This window comes from Trifolium pratense, linkage group LG4 (assembly GCF_020283565.1).
Source record: "Trifolium pratense cultivar HEN17-A07 linkage group LG4, ARS_RC_1.1, whole genome shotgun sequence".
Taxonomy (NCBI): domain Eukaryota; kingdom Viridiplantae; phylum Streptophyta; class Magnoliopsida; order Fabales; family Fabaceae; genus Trifolium; species Trifolium pratense.
The window spans coordinates 5375501-5394442 of NC_060062.1; the positions used below are offsets into that span (position 1 = coordinate 5375501).

The 18942-nt window shown below is 32.3% G+C and overlaps 3 protein-coding genes across 5 annotated transcripts; 2 read left to right on the forward strand and 1 right to left on the reverse strand.

Annotated features, from left to right (window-relative positions):
* Positions 1-1488: 1488 nt before the first annotated feature.
* Positions 1489-6126, forward strand: LOC123921581 (plastidic ATP/ADP-transporter). Its single transcript, XM_045974180.1, has 5 exons — positions 1489-2615; positions 3478-3732; positions 4118-4261; positions 4366-4713; positions 5460-6126. The coding sequence occupies exons 1-5, from the start codon at positions 1842-1844 to the stop codon at positions 5796-5798; spliced, it is 1860 nt and encodes a 619-aa protein (XP_045830136.1). The 5' UTR covers positions 1489-1841; the 3' UTR covers positions 5799-6126.
* Positions 6127-10868: 4742 nt separating this feature from the next.
* LOC123921582 (root phototropism protein 3-like) lies at positions 10869-13637 on the forward strand. Of its 2 annotated transcripts, XM_045974182.1 has the most exons (3): positions 10869-12266; positions 12675-13230; positions 13337-13637. In XM_045974182.1, exons 1-3 carry the CDS (start codon positions 11475-11477, stop codon positions 13342-13344), a joined length of 1356 nt encoding a protein of 451 aa, XP_045830138.1. In that variant the 5' UTR covers positions 10869-11474; the 3' UTR covers positions 13345-13637. The 2 variants fall into 2 exon arrangements, with proteins under 2 accessions (XP_045830138.1, XP_045830137.1); XM_045974181.1 differs by having other exon boundaries at positions 11275-12266; positions 12675-13637.
* A 678-nt stretch (positions 13638-14315) lies between these two features.
* LOC123921583 (probable myosin-binding protein 5) lies at positions 14316-18701 on the reverse strand. 2 transcript variants are annotated; one of them, XM_045974185.1, is made up of 4 exons: positions 18166-18632; positions 17398-18134; positions 15605-16713; positions 14316-14563 (listed from the first exon to the last, which is right to left on the reverse strand). In XM_045974185.1, exons 2-4 carry the CDS (start codon positions 18068-18070, stop codon positions 14504-14506), a joined length of 1842 nt encoding a protein of 613 aa, XP_045830141.1. In that variant the 5' UTR covers positions 18071-18134; positions 18166-18632; the 3' UTR covers positions 14316-14503. The 2 variants fall into 2 exon arrangements, with proteins under 2 accessions (XP_045830141.1, XP_045830140.1); XM_045974184.1 differs by having other exon boundaries at positions 17398-18701.
* Between the last annotated feature and the right edge of the window lie 241 nt (positions 18702-18942).

Consider the following 18942-nt stretch of genomic DNA (forward strand, 5'->3'; position numbering starts at 1 on the left):
ATTTAATATTCTAAAATCTATCAAAAACATAATTTTGTTTCCAAAAATACCCTTATTAACTTACTCTATGAAAAAGCAAAACAATTTAATAACTTGCTCCTAATTTCTAAGTGCTTCTCGTACAGTACTCCATTTAAAAGCACCAATGACCCATCAACTTCTACTCATCAGTGGCAAAGTAAAAAAAAATAGTAGCAAGAATTGATGTTACTTGGTTCAATACAATTGCCATTACGTCATATTCATTCCCTGAGAGTTTTGCATCGGTACTGTAGCACTACAATCCTAGACTCTTGGTAATTAATTGCTTTGGAAAATATAACTAGGGGTATTTTTGGAATTACAAAATTAAATTGGTCAAATTTCAACAAATTCCCTTATAATTTGGGACAAAAAAAATGGCCTTTTTTCCCTTATAAATCGGGACGGAGGGAGTATATAATAATGTGTTGTCATATTAATTAATGAATATTTACATTTTTCATTGACACGTTAAATCTCTCACTATTACATCATAACTACTTTAAAAATTATACGTGACCTTAAATATGAATTGTTAGTATAATTTTTTTATACCGTCAATTAGTTATAGCCGACGTATCATTTGAAATGTCTATATTTCTTTCATTATTATCATTTTTTTTCCATTTCAAATAGGGCTAAAAAGTCCCGAAAAATATAAAGTACAACAAAATCAAACATAGAACATGAGTTTAAAGTATGAGCAACCGACAAATGATTAAAATGAGTCAGATGAAAGTCAAATAAATAAATATTAATGTTTAGAAAACTTTTAAAATTATCGTAACCATTTTTAAAGTCACATATATGATTGATTGTGATATGCCAACAATGTATAACTTTCTATACTTTAATGAATGAAAATTAAACTCTTTACTTAATTAAAAAAATTCTTTTTTTAAAAAAATGATAAATTTAGTTATTAAGTAAATAATTTGTCTTTTTCAAAGGAAACCAAAAAAGAAAATATGTTAAATACATTGCTCCAAACTATTTCCTATTGTTGAGTGCACGTTCACAATTCATTGTTTCTAAGGTGAAATGTTTGTTTGCATATTAAAAAAAGAAAACAATTATGTTGGTTACTTGAATGTGTTTAGAAATTGTCACTTTTTTTTTTGTACAAGAAATAATACATTTTGGATATATCTTTCATCAATAATTTAAATTGACAAAAATATATATTTGAGTGCTTCAAAAAAAAAAAAATCTGAGATTTAAATCCACAATATAAAATAAATTAGAAAAATTAAAATAACTAATAAATAAAATATTTGTAAATATATTTTTAATTTTGGTATATTCATAAATGATAACGTTAAATACTTTGAAATAAAATAGTTGTTTGCCTATAGTTTTTTAATAATAACACGATACTTTATATATTTTTTAATAAAAAAATTGAATATTAAATAATAAAAAATGAAAGAATATTTTTATAAACTCTTGCCTCAAAAAAATATTTATAAACTTTTTTTACATTTTAGACTCATTTATAAATCAATGTATTCGGTCGATAGACCAAATATATTAGTTATTAAATGAATTTAAAAAATAAAAGTTTGTTTATATATAAACCAGATAAATTACATTATTATTTGTGTGTCTTCAAATTTCATTGAACCCTTTGAGGTTTTGATAACATCTCCACCAAAATATAAAAGCAAAGAGATATCATATTTGCAAGTTTCATTCTTGAGCCACCTTATCTCTCTATCTCAATCCTTCTGTATCAGTTCCTCTCTTTTATGTTCTCTTCTTGAAAAATTCTCATCAATTTTTGTGGTTTTTCTAAGAAGGAATTCTAAGAGGGGACAGATATGGAGGCAGTGCTTCAAACAAGAGGGCTTCTCTCTCTCCCAACAAACCCTAAAAACAGGGTTTTGCTTCAACCCAATTCCTTAAAGCATAGATTTTTATCACTTAAACCAAAAGCCCTTAATGGGTCTTCTTTAAATTCAAATGGGTTTTCAAAAATCAATTCTTTTTCATCAAAAGTTAATGGGTTTGGTCAAAATGGGAAAAATTTGTTCATCTGTAAAGCAGAGGCTGCTGCAGCTGCTTCTTCTGATGGACAACCAGTTTTTGGGGAAATTGAGGTTGAAAAAAAACCTAAAATTTTGGGTATTGAAATTGATACTATGAAAAAGATTGTACCTTTAGGGTTGATGTTCTTTTGCATCCTTTTCAATTACACAATTTTGAGGGATACTAAGGATGTTTTAGTTGTTACTGCAAAAGGAAGTAGTGCTGAGATTATACCATTTTTGAAAACATGGGTGAATCTTCCTATGGCTATTGGTTTTATGTTGTTGTATACAAAATTGTCTAATGTTTTGTCAAAACAAGCTCTTTTTTACACTGTGATTCTTCCTTTTATTGCTTTCTTTGGGGCTTTTGGTTTTGTTTTGTATCCTCTTAGCAACTATATTCATCCTGAAGCTTTTGCAGACAAGCTTCTTAATGTTCTTGGTCCTAGATTTCTTGGTCCTCTTGCAATTATCAGAATTTGGAGTTTCTGTCTGTTCTATGTTATGGCTGAATTATGGGGGAGTGTCGTTGTTTCTGTGTTGTTTTGGGGTTTTGCTAATCAGGTATTTTTTTTTTGTTTCAATAATTTACTTTTGTTTGTTATTTTTTGTTTGATTATGTGGTAATTGGTTTATGGTATTTGTCTTAAATTGTGCATGTATTCATGTCATTGTTAATTGTTTATGTATTTTTTTAATCTTTTGTTCTGTTTGTTCATTAACATAATAGTTTTATTCTGAGTATGACTGTGATTTTGTATTCTTTTTAATAAGGCGTATATAATTATTTATACTGATTGTTGTTCCATATGAAATAAATAGCGAATTGTATAATTAGATATGTTAATAAATAGAATTATTGAGCTGTCTCGTATGTTGGCTTCTTAAGCAAAATGGGAAGCATTTGCGGGATGATTTTGCTGGCAAATTTTTCTCATGTTTGTTTTACTAGTATAATAATTTGTTTTTCTTTTACTTTTTCGACAATACAACTTTGTAGCTATGTAGTACTCCCTCTGGTCTCATATATGAGCAAAGGTTTCTTTTTCCAGGTTCATTGAATAACTGATGTATCTAGTTCATATTATGGACCAGATACATCAGTTATTCAATGAACATGGAAAATTAATTTTTTGCTTATATATGAGACCAGAGGGAGCAGTACTGATGCCTTCAGGCTGAAGGTGTATCAGAGTGTTCGACACTCATACATTACATAACTGACATGTTAAGTGTTCTTGATTCATGGCTAAAAATTTTCAAAACTGAGTATTGTGATGTCCTTGCGACTCTAGTGAAGTACTTCTGTTTATTAGATGCTTGTTATGTGTGCTACTATGCATTAATCACCATGATAAAGCTGAAAGATTACAAGTTTATTATCCTTCTTGGCAAATCTAATACCCTTGTTCTTTTGTTTGTGCAGATTACTACTGTTGATGAAGCAAAACGATTCTATCCACTGTTTGGACTTGGAGCCAATGTAGCCCTTATATTCTCTGGTCGGACTGTGAAATACTTTTCTAATATGAGGAAGAATTTAGGCCCTGGAGTTGATGGTTGGGCCATCTCTCTAAAAGGAATGATGAGCATAGTTGTGATTATGGGGTTTGCAATCTGTTTGCTGTACTGGTGGACGAATAATTTTGTTCCTCTTCCTGAACGTAGCGTCAAGAAGAAGGTACCGATCCTCTCTCTCTCTCTCTCTCTCTCTCTCTCTCACTCTGTGTGTGTAGCATCTTAGAAGTTACATGAGTTGGTGTTGTCAAATAACGACTATAGTAACACTATAGCATAGCAGAATTTGAATAAATTGTTAATGTTACGGGATACACTGGTTAGTACAGAGTGTTGTTAAATATTGACTATATCAGCGCTTTAGCACTATAGCATAGCGGAATTTCAGCAAACAAATATTTTTTGCAATCTGCGATTGACAACATTGACATGAGTATAAGACATTGTCCTAGCTTTGCAGTCTTATTCCCATTTGTTCTTTTTGACGTCACACGTGGAAATTTTGAAACCTATTGACTAAAATTTTGCATTGCTATTCAATTTTACAGAAGAAACCAAAAATGGGAACAATGGAGAGCTTGAAATTCTTGGTGTCTTCAAGGTACATTAGAGATCTTGCCACTTTAGTGGTTGCTTATGGAATCAGCATTAATCTTGTTGAGGTTACTTGGAAGTCTAAACTCAAAGCTCAGGTAAATAATAAACAAAATGGTTGATCTTGTCTTAGATTCGGTTTTATATCGTGTTATGTCACTCTACGCCTTTTCATTCTCTCACAAATCTTTGCAAAGTGCAGTTTCCTAGCCCCAATGAGTATTCCTCTTTCATGGGAGACTTCTCGACTGCAACTGGAATTGCCACATTCATAATGATGCTTCTAAGTCAATATATATTCGACAAATATGGATGGGGTGTTGCTGCAAAGATTACACCTACGGTCCTGCTTCTTACCGGAGTTGGTTTCTTCTCTCTCTTATTGTTTGGAGGTCCAATTGCACCTGGTCTTGCAGCGATTGGAATGACTCCACTGCTAGCAGCTGTTTATGTTGGTGCTATGCAGAACATATTTAGCAAGAGTGCTAAGTACAGTTTATTCGATCCCTGCAAAGAAATGGCTTACATACCCTTGGATGAGGATACTAAGGTTTGTATTCTTTTTTGCTTCTCCGTCATATTTAGTGCATGTTTGGATTGAAGGTGAAATTGACTGAAACACAGTGCCGCCATTATTTTAACAAAAGTTGCACTTTGGAATTTCAATAATATCACATTGGCATTGTGATTTCGTCAAATTCACCACCAATCTTGACATGCGCTTATACTAAGGTAGTGTTTAGTAGACAAATTAGAACATAACAAAGCACAAGTTCTGGTCTTTGTTTGCTGTATATTAAAAGTATAAGATAACAACACATGGTAAGAAAAGGAGACATTTTAATGAAACTAAAAAGAACTAGGCCCCTGTTTGGATAAACAACTTAATTAAGCACGTATAGAATGAACACTTATCATGTAAGTGCTTATATATAAAAAGTTGTTTCTATAAAAAAAGATAAACTAAAGTCAAACTGTTTTAAAATAATCTATCCTCGAGAGCATATGGAAATAAGCTGAAAGCAATTTATGGATATGTCATAAGCTGTTTCCATAAGCTATTCCAAAGAGTCTTACAAATGCTTTAGCCAGTAGATAAACTGAAATAAGTCAATCCAAACAGGCTCAAAGTTAAACTCCAGCTGAATGGACATGGAATTTTTTTAGCTTCTAAAAGAACATATAAATAGAATAAACCTTTCTTCTTTTGAACTTTTTTTAGCTTCTAGCTAGAACTAGAAATCTTGGTCTCATATATCCACTTTTATTGAACATGGTTTATATTCCTTGGTGTAGGTCAAAGGGAAAGCAGCCATTGATGTTGTTTGCAACCCATTGGGAAAATCTGGAGGTGCCCTTATCCAGCAATTCATGATCTTAACTTTCGGATCACTAGCTAATTCAACTCCATACCTTGGAGGTGTGCTTCTAGTGATTGTTCTCGCATGGTTAGGAGCAGCCAAGTCGTTGGATACACAGTTTACCGCGTTGCGTAAGGAGGAAGAACTCGAGAAAGAGATGGAAAGAGCAGCCGCTGTCAAGATACCAGTGGTGTCTGAGAATGACAGTGGAAATGGTTCCTTTTCCAGTGATTCGTCAGTTAGTCCATCTGAAGCCTCATCTCGCAACAATTAAAAACATTCTTTCTGTCGAGAAATTGATTTACAGAAAGAATGAGTAGAAAGAAACTGTCTGAGAGCAGTGTTAGGTGGAAACTATTTGTTTTAGGTTTATTTTTATTTAATAAGCATATAGAATAAGCTTGCTACTTGTTTTTTTTCTTCCCTCAAGTCCTACATTTTTTGACTCCCATAATGTAAGATGATTTTTATTTATTTCATACTCACATTGTTTTCCTATAAAAGATAGGAACTTGTTTTTTCCTTTTCTTATCTGTACAACTGTACCTGTATTGAGGTGTTTGGAAGAATTTATTTTATGAAATAAACACACGTTGGTAACAGTGACGGATCCAAGACCCTGAGTCGGTTGTCTAATCTATTTTTAAAGAAAATAAAATTTAATAATTATATTATTGTATTGCGACAGGCAGACAGTGGTTCGATGGCGAAATGGTTGGCCTTCAAAGATGGTTAGAGTGATGAGAGCAGATGACCGAGTCTTTGTATGGTAAGCTTTTAGAGGAGCTCATGAAATTGTTTAGAAGTTGTTTTTAACTTATTTTTATATGTTGTTTTAGATAGTTTTTGTGATATGCTATTTTCAGCTTTGTAGAGTTTGCCCTAATTTTCTTTTTTGTGGTGGATATATTTTCTAGAAGCTTCTGCATTATATAAGGGTTTATAGAATAAGTTATTCACAATTTTTTTAATGGTATTTCCCTTGACTTTGAGGAAAACTTCTCAACCCACCACAACATTTCTCCCCTACCCCCCAAAAAATTCAAAAAACGTTTTCCGAATTTTTTAGTGTAAATTTTACACTAGAAAAACACTTCGGAACGTATTTTCCGAATTTTTTTGCGTGCTAGGGGGGTATGGGAGAAATGTTGCGGTGGGTTGAGAAGTTTTCGACTTTGAGCTCTATGAAACCCATGCAGCCCATATAGAAATCGGGATCTCTCAACTCGATATAAGTGTAACATATGGGAGATTCTTTTTCAAGCTCCATCATTCTTAAAATTTGCTTTTGCCCGGATTTAATTATTCGGATGAAAAAACCATTTTGTTGAGGTATTTTATTTTCATTCGAACATGAGAAAAATTGGAAAACAGGGAGTGTTGAAGTGGTGAAAAATTGGAAAACACAATTCGCTACTTAGTAGCGAACTGAGTTCGCATTTTAACCGGTGAATCTTATAAAAATATTCTCATAGAAGGTGAGGGGGCAAAAATATTAGATTTTATAAGGTACACTTCTTAAGCAGTGAATTGTGTTTTTTCATATTTTGTGCCCCTGAGTTAGATACTTAAGTAACGAACCGTGTTTTTTTTTAGATTTTTGCCCCCTTTAATACTCGCTATTTTTGGAATATCGGGGTGTGCTAGAAAGTCAGGGATGTGAAAAAAACACCCATTGTTTTTGGAATATTCAGAATCTTTCCAATTTCATAAAAAAAATATATATTTTTTTTTTTTGGTGTTTAAAAAAATATCTTCTAATCAGTAAAGTAAAGTATTTTTTCTGCTTGAACAATTTTCTTTTAAAAATGAGGAACTAGTTTTCAACCCAGCCCAACGACGTTTGAGAGTGGGGCACTACTTTTCAAGCCACCTTAACTACTAAAGAAATTATTATGTGATATTTTCTCTCCCCACCCCCCATAAATCTTTTATCCCCGTTGAATTTCCAATTTTGCCCTTGAAAAAACTTCGGTTCGTAGAAACCGAAGTTTTTTTTTGCCTTGAAAACAAATTTCGGTTTCTAAAAATCGAAATTTACTCTGAATTTGCACTAGAAAAAATTCGGTTTCTGCGAACCAAATTTTTCTGCAAGGGCAAAATTGGAATATTGGGAGGTATAAAAGATTCATGGGAGGGGAAGAGAAAACATCTTATTATGTTTTTATAATTGTATATTTGAATGGCCTAAATTGCACAGAAGTGTTTTTTAAATACACTAAATACACAAAATTAGTGTTTTCCAAAGTCTTTTTTTTTTTTTTAATTTTATTTTGAACGTTTCCAAAGTCATGTTGGTAGGTGGAAAAAGTTTTTCCATTGTACCCCGATGTTTTTTTTTTTTTGGTGCATATACCCTGATGTTTTTCTATTCTAAAAATTAAAACACATTTTGTTTAAAAATGTGTATCATAAACTCTAATGAGTAAACCAATAAATTAGTCTTTTATTTTGTAGGACACTTTCAGATAAATATCTAATTTTATGATTATTTCAAAAAAGTTCTCAACTCTATTAACCTATCAAGTTGGTTGCTATATTTAACCATTTATTATCAATATGGTCCTTACACTTTAACACTTATTATCAATTTGTCTATGAGTTTATCTAATTATTAATTTTTTGGTCAAGAACTTATTATTAATTTAGTCCCTAGCATATTTTTAAAAACAACAATATGAGTAAAATTTTATAGTTAGAGATAATTTTGAAATATTTATAGTCAAAGACACCTATTCAAAAGCACCATACAAAGTCAGAATAAATTTAGCGGTTTACTCAAACGTAAATACATAAATTTCAAAGATTTACCCATACATAAATTTCAAATATAACATTTGTATTAAATTCATTATTTTTTTTAAAATCATCCTCCAATTATTAGTAGAGAAAATTATGCATCATGTATTTAAAGAAAAATTTATAAAAAAGGGACAAGAAAATTTATTAGATAGTCTTAGATATATAGAAGGTTGAATTTTACATTATGAAAATAAAAAAATAGATATGAGAATGAGAGTAATAATAATAAAGATATTTTTTTGTTAAAAATTAAATAACGAGGAGCGAAAGGGAGAAACTCTTGTAATGTGACAAACCAAAGTTTAAATTTCAACAAAAAAGTGTATCATCATTCATTACTAGTATCATGTACATCTCAAATAAAATTATGCATAAAAATCTGCTACCACGGTATCAATATATAAGATATTTTTCTAAAATTTTGTTGTCTCATTTTATAAGACTATTTTTAAAGTTCAATGTGTATTAATTAAATTCTCACAAAAATATCCCTAATTAAATGAAGAAAAATATCCCTAATTGAATCGTGTGATGGCAGAGAAAACTCAGAAATTGCTATGATTGAGTGGAACGCTCGTAAAGAAGGTTTTATCAAGCTCAATACTGATGGGGCTTGCAGATCGAATGAAATGGCAGGTTGTGAGGGAGTGATACCGGGAAGTCAAGGTGAGTGGATTCGAGGCTATGCAAAGAATATTGGTAGATGTATTGCATTCGTGATGAAACTGTGGAGAGTTCTTGAAGGCTTGAGATGCATTAGAACAATGAGATTTAAGAAGGTAGAGCTGAACATTAATTTAGCATCTGTAGAGCAAGTGTTCAAATTTAGAAAATTCCATTGTTTGACATGAGAAACAATTGCTGTAATTTTGGAAGTTATTGGATTTGGATAGGGACATTGAAATTTCTCATCCATATAGAGAAATGAACAAGTGTGCAGATGCATTAGCGAATGTTGAATGTTTGCTTGGGCGAGATATTTTATTTTATTACATTTGTCCGTATTTTCTTAGTAGCGTTATGTTAGAAGACAATTTGGGGATTACTACCCCTAGATTGATCTCTTTGTAGTCTCTCTTTTCGGACTTTAAACCCTCATGAATATATAAAAAAAAAATTAAATAAAAAAAATGCACTGACAAATTTAATAGACCCCCAATTGTTCCTTACATCTAATAATACTCAGATAATAAATGCAGGGCACCATATATTCATGTTTCATTTGTCCGCTTCACAAGTGAAATTGCTTCTTTTTTTTTTTTTGGATATTTTCCTTTTTTTTTCTTTTCATAAGGACGTTACATCAATCTTCTAAGGGTTGAATGTAACAAAGAAATGCTTACATAAATGGAGATTGAGTTTAACTCGATGAATGAATTAAACTACTTTAATGTAGTTATGAAAGTGGTATCCACATTATACACATCAAATAAGATTATCTTCTATCATGCAATTAGCTCAAATCATTTTTCTCTCTTTTGTTAGCCTATTTGTGATGTTGATACATATCGTTTAAATTGATTGGTAGCAGTGGCGGAACTAGGAAATAAAATTCGGGGGATCATTAAAAAAATTATAATATATAAATTAAACAAAAAATATATATTTTATACAAAAAATTAAGTAATAAAAAATACAAAATTGATCATAAAAAAGTCGAATTGCATATCGTAAGTAATAGTTGACTTGTTTTTTGGAAAAGAAAATAGAAATTATTCATTGTTTGTATTGATATATATCTATGAAAATCAACTTTTTATGAAATATAGTGTTGTTTGGTTCAATAGAAATTGTTCATTGTTTCTGTCAAAAAAAAAAAAGTTCATTGTTTGGTCTAATTGTTCATTATTTTTTTACTTTTACCACAAGTTTAATCTGGTTCGGGGTCACTTCTGACATCAAGTGGTTCCAGCTCCCTCCCGATTGCAGTTGCGGGGGATTGAACCGTGATCGGGAGGGGACTGGAACCACTTGATGCCAAAATTGACCCCCGAACCAGATTCAACCGGTGGTGAGAAACAAAAACAAAAAAATATCCCTTTCAAGGTAACATATATTGAGGGATAGTGTTTGATCCTTCCTTCTAGTGTCTAGCTGTATCTTCCATTCCATCATCATCATTACAAAAGTGACAAATCCAATATCACAAGTATATGCAATGTAGTAATATATAACATGGTCCTATAAATTACAACAAACAAATTTTCACTGTCCCTTTGCTTATTATCTTTATTGGATTCTTTTTATAGTATTATGAAAATGTAATAAATGTAACAAACACCAAATTCTTTAATCAATACATGAGATAAGGAAAGAACAAATGAGTCTGTTTCAAGTTCCTTTCAAGTTTTAGAGTGCAATAATTAATTTTGTTCTTCATATATACACTACATGACATAGGAAGACATGGAGATATATGCTATGTTTGTCTTTTCATAGAGAATGAATAAACGGTATTCTTATGAGTGGTCATTTTCCTCTACTCACCAACATACCTTATCTATGATATCTTCTTCATTCCTACCTTCAATTCTTGCTTAGTAATATTTTCACAATGACAAAAGAATAAATCTTATCAATTTCATCATATAAATGGGAATTCCAAAGTTAACTATAAGTCTACAAGTAACTATTGTCCCATAAGGATACAGTTCAGTTGGTAGGAACATCGTATTTTATATGCATCTTATAAATAGAGTTTTATGACTATGCACTAGTGTCTAAAATAGTTCTACACAATTATCCAATTGTGGATTTGTATTCAGTGCAGTCTAATTGCATGCAATCAATGCATCTAAACTGTCTAATCAAGATCAAGCGATCTAGATTTTATAGTCCAATTTTAATTGTTTATAAATAAAAAATTCAAGCTTAAATTTTGGACCATTCAATCTTAATCTGACGGTCTTTATATAGCCGATTGCACTACATTTACTATTTTCTAACCGCAGATAACCCCAATCCTCCAATTGTACTTCATCATGATGTAACTTTGTTATATCTTTTTCTAAAAGATGTCATCAAATATCTGCATAGTGAAATATCATTCAATGAGTGTGAAAGTTTTTTATACTGCTAATGTATAGTTACTAATCCATATAAATATGTAACTTTTTTAGCATATACTTTATAATGCAAAGTTGCAAATATGTCTAAAACAGATAAAACACAAACCAATTGTTCCACTACTTTACTTGAGCTACTTACAGAAATGAAGAACCTATCCTACACAGACCAATCCAATTTCCAACCAAAATCACCATCAAATTTCTCCTCCGAATGCTGGTTCGATGACGCATGTATCCTAGACATGGATTACTTTGTGAAAACACTTTCTGGAATCAAAGCAAAAGGCGTTCGAGCTGATTTAATCGGTTCCATTATCACACACTATGCATCCAAATGGCTACCTGACATAGCTGATCAAAAGGGTCTAACACAATTTGAAGAATCGTCACCTGAGAGTGTAACAGCTTCATGGATGAAGAAAAGGTTCTTTGTAGAAACCTTAGTTAATGTTCTACCACCAGAAAAAGATTCAATTCCATGTAACTTTCTTCTTAGGCTATTGAGAACTGCTAACATGGTTGGTGTTGATGGAAGTTATAGACAAGAGCTTGAGAAGAGAATTTCATGGCAATTAGATCAAGCTTGTTTGAAAGAACTTGTTATTCCATCTTTTAGTCATACTTGTGGGACACTTTTGGATTTTGAGCTTGTTATTAGGCTTGTTAAGAGGTTTGTTAGTTTGGATAATGAAGGTGCTAAAAGTGGTGCTGCTTTGGTTAAAGTTGCTAAGTTGGTTGATTCTTATCTTGCTGAAGCTGCTGTTGATGCTAATTTGAGTTTGGATGAGTTTGTTACTCTTGCTGCTGCTCTTCCAAGTCATGCTAGAGCTACTGATGATGGTTTGTATAGAGCCATTGATACTTACCTAAAAGTATGTTTTCTTTCATCTTTGAAGTTACTAATTGTTTTTTCATATGCAAATGTTATGGTTAATTTGTTAGATGGGAGAGGAAAATGTTAAGAAGCCCCACATCGATTGCGAGATGGCCTAAATATGTGTTTATAAAGAAGAGACAATCCTCACCTTACAAGGTGGTTTTGTAAGGATGAGTTAGACACTATAAAAATCAAAGATGGTATCAGAGCCGATTGAACTTTGAATCTCCTTCTTTATTACACTTTCTAAGTCTCAACTCATATTATTAGGCTACACCTTCGGGGACTTGTTAGTTACCATCACGAATCGAACTCTAGACTCCTTAATACTGACGAATACAGTATCCGTATGCACACTAGTATTAATAACAGAACAAACTAACTGTGGCTTTTTTTGTAACAGGCACATCCAAGTGTATCAAAGCAAGAAAGAAAAGGTCTATGCAGGCTAATAGATTGCAGGAAACTAACACAAGAGGCATCACTTCATGCAGCACAAAACGAACGATTCCCGGTAAGAGCAGTAATTCAAGTCCTTCTCTCAGAACAAACAAAGCTCAACAGACACAACAACAATCATAACATGGATTGGAGTGGATCCATAATGAGCATAACAAGAAGTCCAACAAATGGGTTTGGACTCGAAGCAGCTCCAACAGCAAGGTGTTTATCAAAGCGCGAAATGAATGCTCAACAGATTGAGATAAAGAAATTGAGGGAAGATGTTCATAGGCTGCAAAGTCAGTGTAATGCAATGCAAGTTCAGATGGAGAGAATGGTTGAAAAGAAGAAAGGGTTTTTTAAGTGGAGTAAGAGGTTTGGTGTGCATGGTTTTGGTAAAGGAGATTGTGCTGTTGAGAGAAGAGGTGAAGGTGTTGATGGTGATGCTCAGATTGAGTTTGGTAGACAGACACCAGCTGCTACTTCTGATATGAAAACTAGGTTGGTGAATGTTAAAGGTAGGACTCCTAATAGGTGGAGGAAATCCATGTCTTGAAAATAATTACGGTTTTGAATTGTGGTGGCATTACGCTTATGGCTGAATCGTGATCCTTGATATTGCAGGAAATTAAGGACACATTCGAATGAAATTGCGCGGTTGCGATGTTGTTGTGGAGGCATGTGATATCTTTATATTGGTGTAGAAATTTAGGTTGCGGACCACGGTTTAAAGTTGTGAAAACAAGTGAAGTCAAGGTTGCATAGCATGGTTCAGTTGGTTTATAGTTTGTGTTTGTTATGTTAAGCAAATTAATTTGGTTAATAAGTTTGTTTGTTGGTTTTAGTCTAGTATTGTGAGGTATAAAATAATATGTAAAACTCTTATATTTTGGAATAAACTTTAATAAGATGTGATAATATATGAGTCGACTCCTGTGTTGGTGTTCTATAGTGTTGAATTTGAAAGTTAGTTAATGATTTATTTAGTAGTTCTTTTCTTTCAAGCGATATTCAGTTGCACACAAAAACTAAGAGACTTTTGACAAATTTGTTTGATTTGCATAAGAGTGAGAAATTAAACAAAACAAAGTGTTTGATTTGTAAGAGGCCATGACAATTATAAAGCTGCAGGACAAAATTCTAAAACTTTAATTATTAATCAACAAACTATGGCACAACTTGTCCTACTGACAACTACTTAACAATATAAAAGTGATCATTTGTATTATAAGTGATAATTTTTATTTTTTTTTATAATCATATTAATCATATATTTATACAGACACATGCACAATAGCAGTTGCAAGTACAATTATTACGGACTCGGATAGGATGCAGTCAAAATGGCCCTATAGTCACGCAGTCAGACACTAAGGATCGTCTAATTAAGATTGAATGGTCCTGATTTAGACCGTCCAATCAACATCGGACGGCTATAAACTCTACAACTGCATGACTGCACCTAGCTAGCGACTGCATGTAATCCATTTCCACAATTTTACCCTAACAAACAACGGAAATTGGAGTTAGGTGGGGTGTTCAACACCTACTCCTTCCATGCTTTTCAACAAAAAGGCAGAGGCAACAAATTGAGACAAGTTACTATGATGACACAACATCCATTTACAATACTAAAAATGTTCTCAAATATACAACAAGGTCAAGGAAGGAGTGATGAATTCTAGGGACTACAAGAGGTATTTGACAGGTGATTTACAAGTTGCCAAGAATGATTGGCTATGAAGACCAAGGCACAAACCTCGTGACAATTAAAAAAAACTTCTACATGATTTAGCAGCTTTCACATGTCTCCCAAGACACACTTTGACAGCGTCTTTTCCGATCGCTCACCTGAAAAATAACACATTGGTCATTAACTATGAAGCATAGACACAATCACATAGACACCTATGATAACTTAAGAAAATAAAAATAATTGAATGTAATGACATGTGTCGAAGTCAGACATTAACGCATGTCGGACATCATACACACCATCAATCTGCGGTGTTTCTTTTTTTTTTTTTTGATAAGCATCAATCTGCGGTGTTGGTGCTACATAGGTCATTAAGCAACATACATGAATTTAGTATCTTGTATTGATGAATTCGCATCAACTAATATATTTTAAGAAATTATTATATACAAGAAACAACTTAATTAAAATGTATATGCTTGTTGGTGCTACATAGGTCATTAAGCAACATACCATGAATTTAGTATCTTGTATTGATGAATTAGCATCAACTAATATATTTTGAGAAATTATTATATACAAGAAACAACTTGATTAAAATGTATATGCTTATCATATAGGTGTTTCTGTATAATATATTTCTATAACAAAAGATAACATAAAGTTAAATTGTTTTCATATAACTATCCTGAAGAGCTTATGGAAATAAGTTTAAAACAGCTATTAGACATGTCATAAGCTCTCACAAACAGTCTCACCAATGCTTATGTCAGTAGATAAACTTAAATAAATCAATCCAAACATGCCCTTAATAGCATTGAGCTTAGACAAACATAAATTTAAGAAAGAGGTACAAACATAATATGCAAGGAAGCTAAGCTGAAAAGAAATTGAAATCGGTAACTTTCTAGAGAGCTCTACTATCAAGCTAGGTTTTACATCAACTATAATTACAATTCACTATCTGTGATTTTGTCCACAAATGGAATTTGTATTTGTGGATTCGTGTCATATTCAAACACATTTGTTTTTGCTCTCACTTAACAGAAGCATTAAAAGTTAAAACATACTAGAATGAATTACAGATACAATCATCACATGAATCTTTATCAACAACAACATATGATCACGAGATTTACGACTAAGAATTGTTGCACATAACTAAATGGCGGAAGAAAACAAGATGGAAGTTATACCTTAGGCCATGACGGTGGCAAGGATGCCCCGCGTGAAGGGTTCCTTAAGTGTTTAATTTGTTGAAGACGGTTTGCTATCTCCTCCAAAAGCTTCAACTGACCTTTTTCATTTTCTCCTTTCTCTGCAAACAAAGTCAATTTTTCTTTTTCATGTTGCACCGTCCTCAGTCTTTCTCCAAGAATTTCAATCTCATTGTCAATCCTTACCTTTTCATTATGAACCGAAAACAACGAATCACTATCAGAATCGAAAGGCAGAGATTTGCATTTTGAGTCCTTGATATTGTTATCACTCTCGGTATTGCTCGTGCATGGACAACTTCCAAAATCAAGGAGTGTATTTGTCGGTTTATCTGAAAGAGTACTATACGAAGAGCTAATTAAATTTTCAATTTCCTTTTCTGTATGTTTTGTGTTGTCATCAATTACATGGACGTCAAGAACATCAGACTCAGTATCATAACACACTTGACCCTTGTGTTCGTTGTTTTTCTCCTGCTCTTTCTTAACATTCGATACGGCGCTTTCTGTTCGTGGTGGCTCATCATATGTTTCAAATGAAAGCGGTGACTTTAATTTCCATTCATTAAGCCGCACCTCCGCCGACTTCGAATTTGACTCGTAACTTTCTGTCAGACCCATTTGCCTATAACTTTCAAGTTCCTTTTCCAAAAAGAAATTCTCCTTTTCCCTTCTTATAAGAATCTCTTGCATAATATTCATCTCTTCTTCATCATAAGCAACTCTTTCTTCAATTATCCTCTCGTATTGTCTCATTTCCATTTCCATCGACGCTTTCTCCTCTTGCAGACGTGATATCATAGCCATGGCTTCATCAGCAGCAGAAGCAGCTGCAGCTCTCTCCTTCTCTAGCTCTAGATAAAGAGAAGCATAAGCAGCTTTCTCTTCTTCGAGCGCATTTTCCAACATCTTGATACGCTTGTCTTCATTTCCAACAATCTGAACATTGGCTTGTGCAGTACTTGTGTAGTGCTCCAAAAAGGATGAATATATTTCCTGTCGCGGACTATCAACCATCGATGCAATAAATTCATAACTGTGACAGGTTTTTTCGTCCATGTCATGGCAAGTTCGGTCATCTTCATTGTCTAAATAATAAGGTTGAAAAATAAGCAAGTTAAAACTAAAAGCTAATATCCAATATACATATAAAAAAAAACAAAAAGTACAGTGAAATGTAAAACAGTTTTCAATAAGAAAATGAGATTCAACTTGTGCTTAGGTTACGCACGCATGTAATACATAGTTCTGTTATACTGTTAATTTCTGTCATTAGTTTAATACTGAAGTCTAGAACTGTTAAGACTTGTGTAACACGCATAATTGTAGTATATAACCAGAGCTTGATGTTCTCTTAATAAATAATTAGAAAATAGAAACTGCATTTTTCAAGATTCCAAATTCATTTTCCCCTATCTCTCTCTATCAATTCTAAAACTAGCAGTGCAGTGACCGTTTGAAACCTAAGTAAAATCATTTAACGATTTAATCACAAGATGCTCGGTCCTTGGCAGCTTGTGCAACCTTTGATTTACTGTTAAGCGTTGTTACGCAATAACTAAACACAATAAATTGTAATCGTAACTAATGAATATTCTTTCGACGATTTTCTCCCCGTGCAACACAGGTTTTAAATACTAGTATAGTGACATATGGGAGCTAATATACTATGTAGCATATATACGAACACTAGAAATTCCTATGATGAATAATACAAGATCTTTACAAAATCATTGAAAGATCGATAACTAGTTCGAAGATTTCTCACTTACAGTGCACACTAACTTCTTTCGCTGAAGCAGGATTTAACCTCTGACTGGATCTATCTTTAGTTATACTACTGCTTCCATCACAAGGCAAGCATGAAGTGAATGCAACATCAGATTGGAAATTATCACAACGAATAACCGAATCATTCTTTCCACAATCATAACTACCCCTCTTCTTACGCCGAAATCCAGACCTACGTTTCAAACTCACGATCCTCTTTCCCTTAGCATCACACACGCTTTCCCTATCTATTAACGAAAGCAAACGCGGACCTGAACACGAACTCTCATCTTCCAATTCGACAATCCCATCATTATTATAACATATTTTCTCATTAACATCAACAACATTTTTGTTGTCATTGGTATTGTCTAAAGAATGACCCTTCTTCACCCAAACCAAATCAAAAGGAAACCTTTGCGCCGCCATTACTTGAATGGAACATATCTTCTTTAAAGGCCATTCAAACAATACCTTATGAAAACAATATTTGCTATTCCTATAACCACAAATCCCTTTACAAGGACATAGCAAAAGAAGTCCAAAAAACCTAAACAAATTGGAAGCAAAGAAAGCAATAGTTGCTCCACATAGTAATACATAAGCTAGAAAAAGGTCAATAAAGGATCCAATAATTTCTCCTAAACTCCAACAATGAATTTCCTCTAAAGCCATTTTCTTCTAAATAGCTCAAAATCCCAACATGCATATCTCAAGTAAAAACTCAAATAGACAAGACCCAACAAGCAAAAACTAAACTTTTTCAAGACCCAACAAGCAAAATCTAAATTTTTTCAAGACCCAACAAGCAAAAACTAAACTTTTTCAAGTTTCACAAAGTCCCCAATCAAAACTACTCAAAAAAAACAAAAACATGAAGAACAAAAAAACTATATTGAATAGAAAAAAAAAGAGAAAAATCAGATATTTAGATCAAAGTAGGTGATAGAAGAGCTTGAAGAAGAAAAGAAAAATAAAACAAAAACCCAAGATCATGCTTTGAAGAAATTGACAGACCCAAAATTAAAGTTGAAACCTTTTTGTTGTTGCTAGTTTTGAAGAAGGTTTGAGCATTGAAAAGGGTTGGTGAGTTGAGATTAAAAATTGGAACTTTGTTGAAGAGAAAGGATTGAGATGAAAAACCCAGAAAGGAAGATATAAACAAAAGAAGAAAAATGATGAAAGAAAAGGAAATGATTGTGTATGAAGAAAAATATTCATTCATCAGATTGACATGATGACATGTACTGTTAAAGCAATTTAGTACTCCTAAAAACACATGTGACATTCATTTATTATTGCTACTATTTTCCATAAAAAAAAATCAAACAATTTTACATTAGGAAAATATTAATATTTGTCCTTTTTCAAAAGATACTTGTATTAAGAAATTAATAGTATAAATTATATCTTATAAATTTAATATTTAATTTCTTAAAATTGTAAATATTAACTTCTATAATAAATATTTATTATTGCCTAAAAAAGATATTTACCATTTTTGAGATTTTTAACAAATGTACTTAATGCATGTGTTAATATTTTTT